The 20,072-nt window shown below is 30.0% G+C and overlaps 2 protein-coding genes across 3 annotated transcripts; one reads left to right on the top strand and one right to left on the bottom strand.

Annotated features, from left to right (window-relative positions):
* Positions 1 to 4,345: 4,345 nt before the first annotated feature.
* Positions 4,346 to 6,055, bottom strand: LOC130796749 (uncharacterized). Its single transcript, XM_057659126.1, has 5 exons — positions 5,952 to 6,055; positions 5,758 to 5,875; positions 4,942 to 5,061; positions 4,773 to 4,843; positions 4,346 to 4,690 (listed from the first exon to the last, which is right to left on the bottom strand). Exons 1-5 carry the CDS (start codon positions 6,053 to 6,055, stop codon positions 4,459 to 4,461), a joined length of 645 nt encoding a protein of 214 aa, XP_057515109.1. The 3' UTR covers positions 4,346 to 4,458.
* A 5,492-nt stretch (positions 6,056 to 11,547) lies between these two features.
* LOC130798424 (uncharacterized) lies at positions 11,548 to 20,001 on the top strand. Of its 2 annotated transcripts, XM_057661405.1 has the most exons (14): positions 11,548 to 11,795; positions 14,442 to 14,553; positions 15,936 to 16,048; positions 17,200 to 17,322; positions 17,398 to 17,693; positions 17,921 to 17,996; positions 18,337 to 18,423; positions 18,511 to 18,591; positions 18,704 to 18,736; positions 18,910 to 18,963; positions 19,044 to 19,085; positions 19,285 to 19,363; positions 19,470 to 19,540; positions 19,623 to 20,001. In XM_057661405.1, the coding sequence occupies exons 1-14, from the start codon at positions 11,631 to 11,633 to the stop codon at positions 19,689 to 19,691; spliced, it is 1,401 nt and encodes a 466-aa protein (XP_057517388.1). In that variant the 5' UTR covers positions 11,548 to 11,630; the 3' UTR covers positions 19,692 to 20,001. The 2 variants fall into 2 exon arrangements, with proteins under 2 accessions (XP_057517388.1, XP_057517396.1); XM_057661413.1 differs by lacking the exon at positions 14,442 to 14,553 and having other exon boundaries at positions 11,598 to 11,795.
* Positions 20,002 to 20,072: the final 71 nt, after the last annotated feature.

The following is a 20,072-nucleotide window of genomic DNA, read 5'->3' as shown; positions in this document are numbered from 1 at the left end:
TTAAAACACAACAAACCCTAATTTTTCGAATATTGAAAAAAAAACCAAAAAAAATTACCTTAGGTCGATCTAGGAAGACTACAACACTAATTACTGGTACAAACTTGAAACTTGATGACTTTAGTTGAACGAATGAAGATCCTTACAAGGTTCGAATGAAGAAGGAGAAATTAGAGAGATTGCGGCTGAAAAACAAAATCGCGAAATGAACTGAGGAAGAAGAAGGTTTCTGGAAAATTATAAACCTGAAAGTCGCTGTTACTAACAGCGACTTTCAACTTTTTATATTTTTTTCCCCTAATTCGTTGTTACTAACAGCGACTTACCCGAGGCTAGGCTTGGACGTACGGAAGCTTATTTTGGGACATAAGTTTTCCCGAATCTTATATTTGGAATTAAGTAGATAAATAATCTCATTTATTTCAAATGTCCGCACAAGCATTCATTTTCTTTTATATACTCCAGTTCTTGAAAATTTGAATCATTTAACAGCGAATAAAGAAGGCTAGTAAAAAAAAGTCAAGCTCTTCGTTCATTGTTGCAAACACAGACTTTGACTTTATTTACCAGGTCTTTGCAGTAACAACCAACAAAATAAAGGAGATCTGGTCAAATAATGTCAAACCTTTGTTCGTTGTTACTAACAATGAACGAAGGTATAACATTGCCCGGGTAAAGTGTTTGATCGCTGTTACTAATAGCGAACAAAGAATTTGACTTTTTTTTTTACCAGTCTTCTTTATTTGCTGTTAGTAATAGCAAACAACTCCAAACCTCAGCTCTTGGAAATTCGTGCTTATTTTAAGAAATAAGTTTATTCCATGCCTATTTTACGAATTTTTTATACTTCTTTTGCTTAAATGATTCAAATTTTCCTCCGGTTTTCATGTTATAGTCACACAAGGAGGTTGCCCCACTTTCGGCCCATTTGGTCTCGTAAAATTTTGGTACTTGAACTAGCCTTTCAAGACGGGATTCAGGAATAGTCTTTTAAGACGAAAAGTTAAAAAGTCTGTAAAAAAGCTATTTATAACAGTTTTTATTTTAACTTATAATAAAAAATCTATTTAACTTATAATAGTCAAAAATTATTTTTTTGATTATTTGATTAAATTAAATATTATTTGAGCAATTAAATCCTAACATTTAGCAAGGAAGCTTCTTACCCTTTTCTCGGTGTCAATCAGGACAAAATAATTCGTCAATATTTCCTATGTACACTCCACAACGCCAGAACAATTATTGATTCAGCTAGTCTCTTTGAGAGACGTATCTCAAGTCCGGTTTATTAAAGATTAATGTCTATTTACCGTATTCGTAATGCCTACTTACATTATCCTTAATGCTTATTTACTGTATCCTTAATGCCTACTTTTAATATCGTGAATGTTTTCTTACATTACTCTTACGGCCCGTTTGGTTGATGGTAATGAAGTAATGGGAATGAAATGTTGTAATGGCAATAGTAATGAAGGAATGGATATGAGAATTGGTAATGAAGATTCTTTTGTTTGGTGTGCATGACTAAAGAATGGTAATGGAAGATAATATTCCATTGATTGCATTTGGTTGTTAGTAATAAAAAATGGTAATGACTCTTAGTTTCATTATTGTATATTTGTATCTAAAAGCGTTATTGTATCTAAATTATTCTATCTAATGATTCTTTTTTTAATAATAATATTTTTTTGGATAATTACATACATTACCTTTTTTTTCTTCATTATTTTTTTTCTTCAGCTCAAAACAACATTACCTTATTTTATTACCACAGTAATACTTCATTACCATTACCGCCTAATACCATGTTGTTTGATGTTAATGAAAATGGCCCTTTTTGGTAATTTCATTACCTTATTTTATTATCATCCATTACCATTGAAGGCATCCAAACAACCAAAATTTTCATTACTTAATTTTATTACCATTACCGCCCTCTAATACCATGTACCAAACAGGCCGTTAATGCCTACCTACAATATTTTTAAAAATCCTTCATATAATATTGTGGACAAAGGTTGGTGTGTAATTACTCCATACTATTTTAGTGTACGTTATCCTTAAAATGTACTCCCTCCGTTTTCGAATCTTATTCCCGTTTAGAATATTTTATTTTGAAAAAAGAAATTTGATTAAGATTTTTAAGACATATGTAGATGATAAAATATATTCACATGAGATCTCATTAGATTTGTCTTAATGTATACTTTTTAACTATATATTTTTTATTTTTTTTTTATGATGCGTATTTAGAGATATTGAAGCTCAAATTTTACCTTAAAAACTGTGCAAATAATAAACGAGAAGAATAAAAAGAAACAGAAGGAGTATAAAAATAGTCAATATTTTTATTCAATAATTATAATCAAGTACATTCATTAAAAAATTCTTATTATTATGAGGTTGATATACATTAAAATAGCGTGAATTAAATCCATACAAAACTTTTACACTTCTATAAACTTATATTATTGTCTTAGACATGAACAAGGACAATCATTGAATATTTTTCAAAACGTATGAAGAGCCACATATAACACTAATTTAGATGAGATTTAGGATTGACCCGACCTACTAATTCTTTGAACGGATTTAAATTGAAACTTTTAATTTGATTAAATAAATGGGTCAATCCGACTTAATTTATTTATTAAATGAGTTAGTTTAAGGTTAAATTTTTTTCTTTAAACAAATATGTATAACTCATTTAATTACATGAGTTAATTCGAGTTAAAGAAAACATTATAACCGGAATTTGATGCATTTAATATTTTATATTTTTCATAGCAAATACAAAATAAACAACTTATGAACGAAAAGTTTAAAATTCAAGCCTAAACAATAAGATGTAATTAATATTAAAAACCTTAAAGTGGAAATAAATATCTCTACATGGGTTCAGCAGGTTGAATCAGATCAACCTAATCTATTACACATAAGGGCATAGCTGTGATTTTCAATTCAATTAAATAAACGAGCTAGGTTTGGCTTAAGAGGTTTTTGACCAGTTTGTAAATTACTCGAACCTGAATCCGACGCAAACTAACCTGGTTTCACTACAAGAAAAGTTATTTTTAGCAACAGAAAAAGTCGTTGCTAAAAACCTGATTTCGTTGCTAAAAATGTTTTTTGCAACGAACTACATTGTTGCGGGTACAGCCGTAGCAAAAGCTTTTAGCAACGACTATTGTGGTTGCAAAAGGTATTTGTTTTTTGCAACGAGATCTATTGTTGCAAAAAAAATGTCGTTGCAATTCCTTTAAACGTTTTTAGCAACAAAAAAGCTCGTTGCCAAATTTCCTGCATTTTTAGCTACAACTATTTTCGTTGTTAAATTTCTGTTTTTCACAACAATTCAAGTTGTTGCAATACATGATAGTCAATCTTTTGCAACGACTTTACTGTAGGGAAAACAATGAAGTAAAATTTGTTATTAATGTTTTTAGCAACAACTATTACCGTTGCAAAAAACATACACATTTTTCGCAACGACTATTTATCTTTTGAAACAACCTACAATAAACTAGACAATTAAAATAATAAATAATTTAAAACCAACTAAACTAATATCACCGATTATCATTATATATTAATTCGTATCCCAAAATATCACACGTCCCAAATATTATCGTGTGTCAAAAATATACGTAATTCATATACATGTAACGGATCGGATAACCAATTTTCCAACATAATTCTCCAACCATACACAAGTTTTTATGCAAAAATTTTACAAGTGATAGGCACTTTGAAAAAGTCCAAAAATATACAAGTGCACATATAGCTACTTCATAACCCAAAACATTGCGCATCCAAAATGCTTGTAGCTATCACCAACTTCGTCATTGAGTACAAAAAATTTCCAACGAAGATATGTTTCCCTACACCCAATAATTTTGTTAGTAATTAAGAATCAAATGAGCCCCAATATTGAGTACTTCATAGGGAAAGTATTTAGCATGATATTCACAATCAAACCATCCCTACACTTTTTGTTGAGACATAATAAGCAAAGCATTTAGCATGATATTCACTAACAAAAGCATTACGTGTATAGGGAATGTGAGAAATGATACCAGTTTCCAGCAAGCAAGTGATATCCCTGAATGAATACGACTAATTAGTACCACAGAATAATTATACTGTTCTTGAAACAACGCTGACAATAAGCCCAAAACTATAATTGGAAGCTGACAATAAGCCCAAAACTATAATCACAAGACAAATTGAAAATCAATACCAATTTTTAATAGCCCAAAACTATAATTGTAAAGTACTTGGCCAGTTCATTATAATTTGTCTACATTACTTGATGTAATCACCCAACTATTCAATTTGTAGCACATATATTGAAGAAGCGTAACTGCACAAGATAAGTTTAGCTAGAAAAGTCTAAAGATGCATGCATTAGCATTATGATGAAGAGGGAGGAGTCACCTTTGAAGGCTTGAATGGGACTCAATTGTCTTCAACCTCCTCTGGCTTGACAAAGAACTCAATGTATGCTATCCTGCTAGGAGGCTGATAACCAGCAGAATCAATGTGTGGGTGTGATTGCCTTGCAACGGAGACCAGATGCTGAACTTTCAATATTCCGCCTCTCCCAACCGTAACCTTGCTGCCACGGTTATCTTTGACGACACTACTTGGTATATTAGAAGTTGTTGCCTGTAAGAATTTATATTTATACCTGTTTATCAATACAATCAAAGAACTTTGAATCATAATGAATAAAAACCAAAGAGTAGAATTTACAGGATATTAGTATGTACCGATGAGACACTTCACGATCACAGCTCAAAGCTGCTAAAAGATCAGTATTTGCATAATACATAAAGTCTATCTGCAAAAAATAACCCAAAATATGCCCAAAACTGATAAATACATCTATCAGCAAGAGAGAAGCAAAGTCAAATGAGCTCAATACCCTTTAAGCTTAACCTGTAGATCACCATGGCCTTCACTTCCGAACGCAACCGAAGGAGGAGTTGGTTGTAATGTTAGTTTGATACTTGATCCGGGCCATTCCAGATCATCAATAGCTTCTTTCAAAGCTGCAGACTAAAAATACACTTTGAAAGTAAGACTAGATGAGGGTCAAATATAAAAAAATTCACTTTTACTACATGTTCACATTGTACTTTTATTTAGGGTTAAATAATTATAAAATCAATGCCTAGGCATCAGCGCTCTTCAATAATATACTAACTCCACAACAAAATCAGAGAATCATCTAGGATTTGCACAGAGTATCAGAAAGTAACAGTTTGTTATAGTAGTTAGTGTTAGTTTTTAACACGTGACTAGCATGTGCCTTTAGTAGGTTCTTATGTTTGTTACATTATGTTATAGCTCAGAGGCGGGGAAGTTAGTTATTGTCCTTTCCTTTGCTTAACTGATTTGTAAGGGGTTATATAAACCCTTAGGATGTATTGTTGTAATCAAGTTATAAGATCATCATTCCTATTTTTCCTTCTCTCTGTATTCTCTCTTCTTCCCTTTTCCTATTTCTTTCTTTCTGTTTGGTGTGTCTTCTTGAACAGACACCAACAGCCAGAAGCAGTAGCTAAGCTGTTGCACAGCACCACAAAACAATCGAAGGTTCGATTTTCATGATCATAAACCCCGAATAGCAGGCTTATACCACTACAAGTGCACAACAGGTAAATATGTGAGAGCAGCAAACCATGAAGAACAGAAGATCTCTTTCTAAATGACTCACGAAAAAATTTATAATTCTTAAGAGTAAGAAATAACAGATATAACACATGTTGACAGAACATGAGAAACTAGACCATAGAAGACATTAGACATAAGTGTAACCAAAATGAAAACCTGTAGTACTAAACTAAACTGAAGATTCACAGAAGAATACCTGCAATATCAGAAGATGATCAAATGCAGCCTAGGAAATGTTCAATATTGCATCTTGAAGTCTTCCTTGGTCATACCGCCCATGGATCATGATCGTATAACATCGCTGATCAGGTCCCAAACCGTCTCTTAACATTTCAGCCCAAGTTGACTGAACCATTTGCTCACAATTCCAATTCATATACAATTTCAATAAAAGATAATACAATTTTGCTTTAATCTTATCATCTAGAACTTCAATTTTGAAGTAACTCCATCAATTTTTCTTAGCATTACTTTGAAAGAATCTCACATTTCAAAACGCAAGTAATTAGAAAACGCAAGTAAATCCAGAAAAACGCAAGTAATTTCCAATACCAAAAAACATACAAATATAAACCCCCAAAAAACGCAAGTAATTAAGCCCTCAACATCTAATTGTAAATCCTCAGTGGCAAAGAAAAAGGTTAATCTATGTCATGAAATACAACCCAACATTTCAAAATCATGAAATACACATACATAAATCTTATAATTAGAACAAAGCCCAACAAAAAGGCGAAATCTTGTTCCTTCGCAGAGCCAAGACCGAAAATACGTACAACCCAACATTTCAAAATGATGAAATACACATACATTAATCTGATAATTACAACAAAGCCCAAGAAATTCAAAGAACAACCCATAAATTGAAATCAACAAGAAACAAGAACAACAAATTTAAAGAAAACGAAAAGCAAAAAAAAAAATTAAAACTACCTGTTGTGGGTTCAGAGGCGGCTGAAGGGCAGCGTAGCGGCAGCACCGGCGTGCAGAAGGCGGCTGAAACTCCGGCGTGCAGGCGGCAGAGGCTCCGATGTGCAGGCGGCAATGGCTTACCTCCGGTGTGCGGGATTAGGGTTTGTGAGGGAATCGGGTTTGTGAGGGAATGGTATGGGCGCCGTATGGATTCTGAAATTTCGAGGGAGGGAATGGGATTATGAGGGATTGGGGTTCAGTTTTGAGAGGGAAATGAAAAAAAAAATTATTAGTATAAGGTTTTTTGCAACGACTTTATTGTATCTGTATAATTAAATATTTTTCGCAACAATATATACTACGAATTATTTATTTAATTTTTAGCAACAACATTGTTTGTTGCAACAAATTGGGTTACACCGGGAAATTATTCTAAGGGGTGGGAAAATTTTTTTTTTATGGCAACGATTATTTAGCAACAACAACGGATTTTGCAACAACTTATATTTTTCGCAACGAAAAAAATTTAGTCGTTGCTAAAACTTGTTGCTAAAAACAAGTTTTCTTGTAGTGTTTATTTGACGAGGTAGTTTGGGTCAAGAGGTTTTGACTGGTTTATAAATTACCTAAATTTGAATCCAAGCATTCTAACCTGGTTTATTTGACATGCCTATTTATATGAGTTGCTAACTATTATTATGACCATATATTTAGTCCATTAATCTCTATTCCATATATTGAAACTCAAAACTTTAATTAGACAAAGAATAGAATAAATCGTCAAAATTTTAAAAAAAAATAATTTGGACAATTTTTTTTGGAAGAAAAGATGTAATTTACTTACAAGTTCAAATGAAGCTCATTATTAAAATCAATTGATATACTTTTTTCTCATCGAATCTCAATTTTAATAAGTGATATATATACCTTCTTCTCGTTCTTATCAATTGTTTGATAGTATCCAATTCTTAAACAACAAGTCGAACTTTAATAGCATATTAGAATTTAAAAAATAAATCTAAGTATTATAAACAACGAAGAGATATAAATAATTTAACAAGTACATCCACTTGCTTGTAGTAAGTGGATGTACTTATTATATTATTTATATCTCTTCCTTGTTTATAATATTTAGATTTATTTTTAATTAAAATTGGTAATAGAGACCACTAAAATGTGTTGCTATTATAAAAGTGAGAGAAAATATTAAATACTACATAAAATAAAATATTACAAAGTAATGAAAAACTAAAATGAAAAAATGAGAAATTTTTTTTTAGAAAGTATATACTACTCTCATCTCTTCCCGGGACAACTCAAACGTGGGTGTGCAATAATGATCAATCAAACATATTTACAAAACAAAAGCAATTAATTCATTAAGGAAAGACATTAAAAAAAAAAAATTATACTGTCTTCGTTTTTTAAAGAAGTTTATATTTGTTATTTTAGGGTGTTTTATTTTTTGTTTCCATAGAGAATTTTTTCATTTATGTTACAAATTTTGGACAAAAATAACTTTATTCATACTTTAATATTTTTATAACGTTTATGTACGCCACATATCCTCCCCTAACTTCAATTTAACATTTTAATATTTTTTATGGTCCCTATATATTTCCCACTAAGTTTATAAAACTAATTTTTTCTTAGTTGTGGTCCCTATATTTTTTCCACTAATTTTCTTTTAATATTTTTTTAATGCTTATGGTCTCTATTTTTCTCCAATTAAATTTATTATTCTAGTAAATAATATATCCACTATCTAAAATATTTTATTTTTCTTCATTCTTGTAAATATTTCTTTTGAAAAAGAAAACGAAGCGAGTAATGATTATGAATTTGTACAAATTAGCAGGAGAAATACGAAGTATTTGTTTTTTAGCAAAGAGAAAAGGACACAAGTCACAAGTGTATTGTTGCAACCTTTTAGGAGTTTCCTTAGCTTGTCTTATACTCTAAGGATGGTTTCGTGGAAGGTGGCTTGAAATTTCTACCTTTTTAGCATCTTCAAACTTACTGACAGGACAATTGATCGATTCTTTATATTTTCTCCCATTCATCATAAGTGTTTTATTTACTTTTTACATTCTATTCAATACACTTATTCAATTTTTAATATCTCTAATTGTGCATAGTTTAAAATTATAGAAAGTTGATATAAATAATCCTTGCATTGAGACAAATCAAACAAGATACTTGTGTTGAATAGGAAGGAGTATTAAGTTTTATTATCAACAAAACTATTTTATACACTGTCAATTGCATATTATTGGTTATATTTGAAATATTGCGTATATTAAAAAAGAAATTTTATTGGCATAAAGTACTTCTAATATTTTATAGAGTGACCATTGCATAACTCGACTATAAAATTTTATATATAATTTTTATAATGTTAAATAGTGTATTTATAAATATTAAGGCTTAAAATTTACTTAAAAATGTGAAAAAAAGTTTAATGTAACCAATAAAATGAAAAAATTCATTGATAATTACTGATAATGAGCTAATGTTACACTATTGTAGATGAAATTAAAACAACAAAATTGCAAAGTTCAATATAAATCAGCATTATTAGGAAAGTAGAATAATAGATAGATCATATAAACTTAAAAAATGTCGTTAATATAATTTGATAGAGTTTAAATTATGTTCAATTTAGATTATACATAGCTTTATAGATATAAAAATTAGATGTATTTTTCTCATGTTAAATAAATATGGGTCACGTACAAATCTTATTTATGTAAAATTGCAGATGATGAATTGTTATCAAAAAGTCAATAAATATTAATTTTTTTGTTATCATTATTATGTACAAAATTACATATATTCGACCCCTAAAACTTTCAATAGATCGATGAGAGCTAATTAATAACTTTGAGATAATAAAATATTAATTAATATGAGTCTGATTACACAAATAGATTAGTATATATAAATAAAGTGTCAAATAAGATTAATAATGAAAATTTGTCAATGAATTTTTAAGTAGTCATCAAGACATGCGTAATATTCTTTTAAAATTGTAAAATATAAAAGCGTGTATAAATATTTTAAAAGAATGTGTAGTGGTTTAATAAGTACATTGCTCACTAGTTGCCAATTGCCATTGATCATTCTATTTTGCAATATGATTATGCGTTACAATACTAGAAAAGAAAGGATATACCAAAACATGTCTTAAGCCTGATTTGCTTTTGGTGCATGATACTCTTATTGTGTACGACTAATAGAAGGAAAATTGTTAAAAAGTATCTAATAAAAAAAATTTTGTCAAAAAATATCTATTAAAATTTTTTTTTTGCCAAGAGTACTAAGTAATGTTTCTTTCAGTTGACCGTCAAATACAATTGTTGACTGGTCAAAATAAAAAATTCTTTTTCCTCATTTTCAATTTCTTTTCCAATTTAATTTCGATTTTGAATAAAAAGTAGAGGAAGAAGATAGTGAGAAAATTAAATTGAAAAAGAAATTGAAGATGAGAAAGAATAAAAAATGTTAATTAATACTTTTTGGAAAAGAATAAATTTTGTTATGTATTTTTTGACAAAACTTTTTTTATTAGGTACTTTTTGGGGAAAAAAAAATTTATTCAGTACTTTCTACATTTTTCCCTATATAAAATGAGTTATTTTTGTAATAAATAAAAATAAATATTTAATCGGAAAGGTGGGGCCATGGGGGTGGTTAAGATTTTTTTAATTTTGATTTGATTTTCAAAAGTATTATAACCAGGATAAAATAAAAAAAATTAACACAGTAACAGTATCTTAACATAATATACCTTTTTAAACAATATACAGCTTCGTTTTGGTGTTACCACTTACCATGTGGAAAAAACTAAGATGATATATGGTAGGACCAAAAGGTTGAAAATTTAGACTGCTCGGCCATTAAATAGCTATTCTTTTCCTTTGAACAAAACTTAGACGCTACGCATACATATCTCTAAGCAATGGCTTCATCCATTATCCATATGTAGAATGTTCATATTTAATGTCCTATGGTCTTAATTAATTTAATTTAATAGGTTTTGTGTGTTTGTTATATAGTCATGTTTTAAATAATGTTTGTTATTAAGGGTATTAGAGTATTTGTTATTATAAGAGTAAGGTACGAACTATTAAGTTTGTGAACATTCAACTATCCGACCTCTAAATATTACCTATATAAAAGCCTTAAAGTGAGAATCACTTGATGATATATAGGTATTAATATCAATACTATATAGGTATTACTATCAATAGTTCATCCATGTATCGTCATGATCATTGTCATCACAAAAGAAAATCCATGAAAATTCAAATAATTTAATTTTTTAAGTTATAGAAGCATAAAGCATAAAGCAATATTATCTTTTATTTTTTAATCATATTTTTTAAATGGATAATTTCACGTATTAATATTGCAGAAAGCGAAGGATAGTACTTGTGAGATGTGTTTGTTTACACACATTCATCATTATCATATGCGGTATTCTATTCATAAAGTTCATGATCAAATTAATTATGATCAAATGTAATTTTTGATCATCTACACACACTCATCCATTATCATATCCAGCATATTCTATTTATAAACTTTATGATCAAATTAATTACAATAAGAATAGAAGACAAATAAATCACACCCTTAAAAAAATAAAGATGTTGGGATTAGTAAAACCATCTGCTCTACTAATAATATATCCTCTACACACTAACACACAATAAAAATCTATCATTTTCATAATTCTTTTCAAGTTTAGGAGAATGAAAAGACTCATATATAATGTTAGATAGAGAATCTCTTGTTGCTTCTTTTTCTCCACTATATGTACTAAAAGCTAAAGCAAAAAATGAAAAAGAAAAAACAAAAAAGATTAAATAATTCACTTTTTAAATGTTTTATGATTTATGATGTCATAGATAAATAGTACACAAATCACAATATAAAAGCACAAGTTATAATTTGTTTTAGATACCATCTCTCATTCTTTTTATATTTACTCTTAGATAAACATTCTTAACGTAAAGAGAAAGAAAAAGAAAGAGATGGAGAAAATTGAAAGCTTAAGACACCTATTTGTGACGGTTTTTTTAGCGACGTTCTCAGGTCATACGGTAATTCCAGCCATAACAGATGTAACAATGGAAGCTCTTTGTCCTGGTAAAGATGAATGTTCTCTTGCCATTTATCTCTCTGGTTTTCAACAAGCGGTACGTTACTTTACAATATTCCTCTCTTTTACTATGCTTCTTCATGCTAATATTAATACCTCAAAAAACTGTTTTAATTAAAAGCTTAAGCGTTGCGTGCTAATGGTTGAACAATAAGATATGTTATATACACTAAAATATTCCTTTACACAAAAGTCTTTAACTGTAGGTGTAAATGTAATTATACATGTCGTCCTCATACATAAAATTGAATATTTTACTTTAAATAAGAATTAAATAAGAAATAACTGAAAATTAAATACATAACTTTTTGTGATGCTGATATTAAAAAGCCAACTCAACATACTACATACTATATATGTAATCTAATGCATTTGATCAGGCTTTAACCATCAAGTCAAGATATAAATTATAGACTTACAATATTTTTATTATGAACCATTTCTCATTGGCCTCTTCCCTAATCTACATTATTCAATCTCCATTCCATTAATTCACATTTCTTACTCATATACTGTCATACCCTTTAAGGTGTTGAGGGATTCGATAGTTTTACAGAATAAAATATCCTAAGACTTTAACAATAAATTTAAACTTTTGATTGTAATTTATAATAAATTATATACTCTATTAAAATTTTCTCAACCAAAAGATTAACATAATATATATATATATTATTTACCTTTAATATTACAGTTCACCTAAAATACAAAGAAATAACATACTTAAAATCAGGAATAATGTATTAAGTTGTTGATATTAGACTCCTATTAGTTTTAAGTAAAATAAGGTTCACTTTGTTTATTTTAAGTTTCTCACATATTACTCCACATTCTATGTTTTTGTTTATTGATATATTTGAATGTATTAGTAGTTATTTAATAAGCTAAGTCATGCTATGGTAAGATATAAAAAAAGGTAATCAAAGATATTTGAGAAATAATAACATGTCACCATTATAAAATTAGAAAAATAACCATAATCTCTCAATTTCATATGATCGTTTGGATGATATATTTTATTAATATATACATAAATTAATATAAAAAAATATATATATCTATTCTATCTAACACACCCAATCATCTCTATTTTTAATCATGTTCCGTTCTCTTTTTATAATTTACATCTATATATTTTATTTACTTTATCACTTTATCTACATATTTCTTTTACTTTTTTGTACAATTAATTTTTTTATCACTTTTATTTTATTTCATCATTATCATCTTACTTAATATATCTCGCTTATAAATTATTTTATTTTATTTACTTTTCTTAATTTTAACCTTAATTACAATTGCGGCTATTTCAACGAAAGTGACGGAGTATATGTTCAAGATTCTCTACACATAGCTACTTTAAGTAATGGAATTAAAATGTCCGGTCATACAAATGTTCATTAAATGGAAAAAAGTGGACACATATTTGTACACTTGGTTGGGCAATTTAAATAATGCAATTTCTAAATTGGAATCCTGAATAAGAACAATTAATTCGTCTGTCACTCTCAGCATTAATATTGTAGTACTTTACATGTACTTTGAATATGTTAATGGAACAATTAGTTGTAAATTAGGTAATTTTATAATAAGTTATTTTAACAGGTTAATTCATCAAATAATAACATTAGATGTTCTACTAGTAATAAAAAGCTAAATAATGTACTTTTAAGGTTGGGCAATATCATGTCATCATGTGTATCAATGAAAGAAATTTCCTTCTTTTGTTTTCTTTCTCAAAAACGTTCAAAAAAGGAGATTCTGCCTATTTTCTTGTCTCTTTTCCGCTCATAATTGGGCTATTTCTATCCCTTTGAATTGCTTTCATTCAACAAAGGTTTAATGTGGCGAAAACTTTGTCCTAAACATATTATTTACTTTTTTAACAATAAAATTAATTTATAGGTCAAAAAGTCATACCTCATCTATATTAAAATTAACATTTAACAACATACAAATATATAATAATCGATTCAAATAAAATCTTAATTAATAAAATGACGGTCGTAATAATGAAAGCTGAGATTGTTGTTCATTTGAAAAAACGAAATTAAATTAATAGCTAAGGCTCTATTTATACGGGCTTTTGTGAGCAAGTATAGCTAATAAAAAAATAGAAGATTGTAAATTAATAAACATGACGTTATAAATATTTAAGGGGTAAAAAAGGTCAAACTAGTAAAATAAAGGTAAGTGAAGATGAAAATGAAGTAATTGAAATACTTGTGAAAGATGTAAAATGAGAGTAAATTTAAAAAGATGAATAAAAAATGATAATGATTTTCCTTATTTGGAGGAAAGTATTCTTCCACCCTCCCCAAGGGTAAATTTATACTCCAATATGAGGGAAATAATTGTTGTTTTAACCATTTTCATTACCTTCTAACCAATACCTTCACCTCTCTTACAATCAAATTCCTTTAATTTTCTATCTAATTTAACTTTGTTTCCTACTTTGACTTTTATTTACCCTTTAAATATTTACACACAATACAAGCGAGCCCTTAGCCCTAACGGAAGTTAAAGTGATATATAAATCATAATAGAGATGTCTCAACTTTCATAGTTGCTCTTCAAGTTTTACCACATCGATAATCTTTTAAATTCATTCTTTCTTAATATAGCAATGAGCTATTAATGTTTATATTCATAAATCCTAACTGTGACATGAATATAATACCAGGTAACAGGAATAGGATCTGTTATAATGACACCATTAATAGGAAATTTGTCCGACATATATGGAAGGAAAATGCTTTTAACACTTCCTTTGACACTATCGATCCTTCCCTTAGGTAATTCTTTGTTTCACTTGCCAAAAAGTGTATGATTTGTTTCACTCTGTTTTTATGAGTTTGTTTTTTTTTTTTTTATTAATTAATTTATATAAAAAAACCTTTTTATTAAATAAGGCAAATTCTAAATAACAAAGCATTTCTCAAAGAACCATCTACTTCCTGTGTTTACAAAAATTTTTATTAAACTTCTTAATAAGTCTCTATCTTAAAAAGATAAGTATTTATTTATTTATTCAAAATTTCTTAACTTTAATAATAGTATATTATTTATATATTCAACACTTGATTCATGTTTATTTATATTTAATCTCAAAGTTTGCACCACTTCCAATTAGTTATGTTTAAAGTAACTACTAAGAACTTTTTGAGGAACTCAAAAGATTTAGAAGGTACAAGTGGGAAGTATCTTTGAAATCTTAGTTTGCTTTTAAGGTTATGTACTATTGTGTATTGGACTCCATTTTCATGTTTCTAGAGGAAAATTTGAATAAAAGAAGATTATTTAACAACTTAATTTCAAAAAGAAACTTCGTGAAAATTTAATTTTCGAAATAAGCGTCCGTACATCCAAATCTAGCCTTGGATTAAATCGCTGTTACTAACTGCGAAAGACAAAATAAATAAATAAATAAATAAAAGCCATAAGTCGCTGTTACTAACAGCGACTTAGAGAGTTGACCAGCCAACTTCTTAAGTCACTGTTAGTAACAACGACTTTAAGGTTAACTGGTCAACTCCTTAATCTCGTAGGTTGGAATGAGAAAGTAACTGAGAACTGAAAACTTAAAACGCATTAAGTTGCTGTTACTAACACCAACTTAAAATAAATAAATAAACAAATAAATTTTTTTTAAGTCACTCCAAGGCTAGGTTTGAATATACGGACGCTTATTTTAAAAATTAAGTTTTTATAAAGCTTATTTTTGAAATTAAGTTGTTTAATGATCTTATTTTTTTTAAAATTTTCTTTCTAGAGAAAATACTATGTGTGGCCCATTGATGTGGCATCTCTCCATTTCGTTTTATATCTTTATCCTCCAACCTTTATTTGCCTTAATTAGGGCTTTAGTTGAAGGACCATTTGGAACGAGCAACTAAAAAGCTATCAAATTTAAAAAATCATTTCTTATCTCGATTATAGTGTGCTAGTATCTATCACTTTTTCTATAAGGAATATAGATTTAATTCTCGCCAACTCTTCCTCCTTCCTTATAACAAAAAAGCAGACTACGACGCTTAAATAAGTGTTTTTAATGTTTATATAAGATTTTAAATATAATAATTTAAATTGAATTATTGCAAAATTTATATGTATAATTTTTTTTATTTATGAACGAGTGATTCCCGAATGCGGTAAAAAACTGTTGGCGTTTTTGCAGTGGTATTGGCTTATAGTAGGACAACAAACTTTTTCTATGCCTACTACGTGCTGAAGACAGTAGCATCCATGATCTGTGAAGGCGCTGTGCATTGCCTTGCTCTTGCTTATGTTGTACGTATATATATTTCTATTTTACTCCTATTTCTATTTTACTCCTATTCCTATTTCTCATGCATTGTCAATTATATAATATTAATTTTGTTAACGTAGATAAGTCGGAAGATTTAGGATGATCGTTTTTTCTCTTAACCCAAAAACTATAGATTAAATCTTCCCTACCAAGAACCAATCAATCCAATCCATGTTTCCAAAAATTAATAATTTTTCAAATTTCACAATATTTCTATTTTTCAACCATCTAACCTAAAAACCCATTTTTTCTATTACAGAAATTAATTTTTAAAATTAAATTTATTTCAGATATTTAGGTATTTAGATATTCTATAGTAATAAACATACAAAAATAAAAGATTAACCTGGAGGTTGATCCATAGAATATGATTGTGTAGCTCTAACTCCATTCCAAATCCAATCTATATTTTTTCTTGAAGTAATTTCTTCTCGGAGGACGGAGCTTCATTTTTTGAACAAATCTAGTTTCCTCTTGAATTGATTATTTGAATCAACAAATCTTGTTACCACACAGCTTGACCTAATTTTGTGCCAACTTACAAGTTTAAGTTGCAAATTGCAATTCACATACAGAGATTTATGCAATTTATTTAGTCAATCAATTTACTTCAAAATAGATATACACACCCCATAAACCTAGCTCGCCCCCTCATATAATAACTAACTAATGTCTTGAGCCCTATACTATATACCTCACGCACACTAGTTCTGTAATACATTTCTAGCCATAAACAAACACTAATACAAGTGTGGATAGTACAAGCACAGTCGATACTCGTTGACACGCCCCACCTTGAGCGAGCTCAACACTTGAAGGAGTCTGTACTTGGCCTTACATATCAGCCCCCCAACCAATGCAAAACTCAAGTCCTACCTTGCATTTCGACTGCCCAATGACCTCTAAGCATCCCAAAGAGGTTTACTTATAGTCCTTACTTAAAAGGACTTCTTTTATATTTGTGGGGATGGACCTATAGAACACCAGAACCAGACATTTTATGGGGGACGAGGGTACTAAAGAAATTTTGATTAGCTTAGGAGTAATTTCCTACTCAACATACTTCCCTACTTGACTTTAATGTATAATTTGGATACGGCAAACTTTAAAGCTTCAAATTCTGTCTTCTCAGGCAGACAGAGTTTCCGAGGGAAAACGAGCATCAGCATTTGGTATTCTTTCAGGCATAACTTCTGCTGCATTTGTCTGTGGTACTATAGTAGCCAGATTTCTTCCTACAGCTCAACTATTTCAGGTTTTCCCTCTCTCTGCACTTCCTAATGCTCATCAATGAGCGGGAAGGTTATCTCACTAATGTACACATCCACAGGTAGCTGCATTTTCATCAATGGCTGCTGCAGCTTACATGAGAATTTTCCTGGAAGAAACACGAGATATAAGTGACACTTCAACTCAACCACTCCTAGAATCTGAGCCTGATTCAATAGACAACGGCAAAAAAGTTTTGCAAGAAGAATTGCCACAAAATTCCAGTGATGCTTCAATTCAGTCACTCTTGAAATCTGATCCAAGTAATTCCTCAGATGACGGAAATTCATCACACAAGGTCAGAGGTTTCAAAAAGATCCCAAGCATCTACGATATCATGAGCTTATTGGGAAGCAGGTGCTTAACAAATCACATCTACGAGGTTTCAATGTCATGATATATGTCTAAAAAATTTAGTCAAATTTATTGAAAACATGATAATTTTGAAAACTGACAACTTAAATTTCTGATTTCTATTTTTGGTTTAGTTAAAATAACTAAAAACTGAAAACAAAACCTTAACTTTCTAATTGTTTCCTAAACCAAATAATGTATGAAAACCTAACACACTTTCTCTCACGCAGCAAAACATTCTCACAGGTTGCAGTTATGGTGTTGTTCAATAGCCTAGCTGACGGTGGCCTGCACGCTTCATTGATGGTACTGACTAAAACCTATAAACTTTCCAGTTAACCACCATTAACACATCACCGATGAAAAAATCATCCCATCTCAACCCGAGTTTCCCAGAAAACCAAAAATATATAAATATATGTTATTCAATATTCACTAATCCCAATGACAAGCTCTAACGATTCTGGGTTTCAACGGCGAGGTACAATGCAAAAAAAGCATATAGAAGTATTAAACAAAACATCCTGCAGCATGTATGCTTGGGAAATATGGATAGATGAATCATTGATGTAAAGCAGTCTTATAATAAGATAGAAAATATATAATAATATACTCTGTAATAAGCAAAATGTTTCACCTGATGCAGTATTACCTGAAGGCACAATTTCAGTTCAGCAAAAACCAGTTTGCAGACCTAATGCTGATTGTTGGCTTCGCTGGAATGGTATCTCAGGTACAACGATCATCTGAATGTTTTTGGCAAGACCAAGAAAAGCATCATTCCCGCAATTTTATAAACAAAAAATGTTAAACTGTGCAGCTAATTCTGATGCCCATGCTGCTGCCAGTAATGGGGGAAGAATGGTTGCTAAGATGTGGGCTCTTGGTGGCGAGCACAAATGTATATACTCCTCCATATCTCTCTATATATATACCAAAACTTCAATCATCTGAGCAAAAACCCTCAAGTTTATTACTTGTCATACTGCTGATATGAGACTGAAACTTTGCAGATGATTCTTAACAGCATTGCTTGGGATGTATGGGTAATATCTCTAGCCTATACCTAGTCTTAGCTACAAAGATAGTTATACAAATTCATCTACAAGCTACAGCTAACATTACCTTAAAAGATTACCCTTAATTTTCTTGCACATATATGATAAGATCTAAAATTTCTAAAAGTATGCTGATCATTTTATCATCAAAACGATTACAGGTTATCTATGCAGTAGCCGGGTTTACACTATTCGTCTTATTCACATATCCATTAGTAAGTTCCACACATTTAACAGCACCATAATCTCTAATAATTTCTGACATGAAAAATAACAGAAACACCACATTGTGCAGATGCGTAGCATTGCTTCCAAACAAGTCGGAGCTAGTGAACAGGTACATAACTAAATGTCTGAGATTTTATCACTATGCAATATGGACATATTCTATTTCACATCCGATGCTTCCGGTCTTACATATTATATTATTGTCCTTCTAGCAAACCTTAGTGTATTATTTTTTAAGATTAATTTAGGTAGTAAAAACCTCTTCTATCAATTATCATAATTTTAAAACTTATTTATGGTACTATTAGGGCAAGGCTCAAGGATGCATCTCAGGGATAGGTTCTTTTGCCAATATCATTTCTCCATTGGTTTTCAGCCCCCTAACTGGTAAGTCAAATCCAAACCATCAACAGTAACACATAAGATTTAACTGTTTCTGTCCTATGCCGCAAGTAGACTTAACCGGTTCTTTACTTCTTTCATGTGTCATCAGCTACGTTTCTATCAGATAAAGCACCATTCTACTTCCCTGGTTTCAGTCTGTTGTGTATTGCAATTTGCACGGTAAGACCTTGTACTTTCCTAATACATCAATGCCAAAGTCTTAATACCAAGTAATTTAAAGAAAACAGCAACACTGGTGCAGATAATAGCTTTCATTCAAAGTCTACTGATGAGGGCAGCTCCTCAGACACCGGGTGACATCTTAGCCTAGATTTAGAATATAGAAGTGATAGCATATATTCTCAAATTCCAGATAACCTGGTAGACTCAGAAGTGTTATAGCAAGACTATCAATTCTTTCACTTTCTCCTCTGTAGGGAGAACATCTCACAAGAGTCAAATTACGAGTAAGATATACCGCCTCAGTGCCTCTACTATTGTACACTTTTACTTTAAGTGTAAGGTACCAAGCCAGAAGGCTTTCAGCAAACCCTGTACTTTAAACTTCCCAGTTCCCATGAACCCAATGTACATAAGGCAGGGCAATTTTATAATATAGCCCCCACTCCCCAGTTTAGTTCTCTGTGATTATCAAAATATGATGGTTAGATAACTACTCAAAAAGCCAAGGCATTTCCATATTTTTCATCCA

This window comes from Amaranthus tricolor, chromosome 1, assembly GCF_026212465.1.
Source record: "Amaranthus tricolor cultivar Red isolate AtriRed21 chromosome 1, ASM2621246v1, whole genome shotgun sequence".
In the NCBI taxonomy this organism is placed as follows: Eukaryota; Viridiplantae; Streptophyta; class Magnoliopsida; order Caryophyllales; family Amaranthaceae; genus Amaranthus; species Amaranthus tricolor.
The sequence above is the reverse complement of the archived record's forward strand: the minus strand, read 5'-3'. Positions and strand labels throughout refer to the sequence as shown.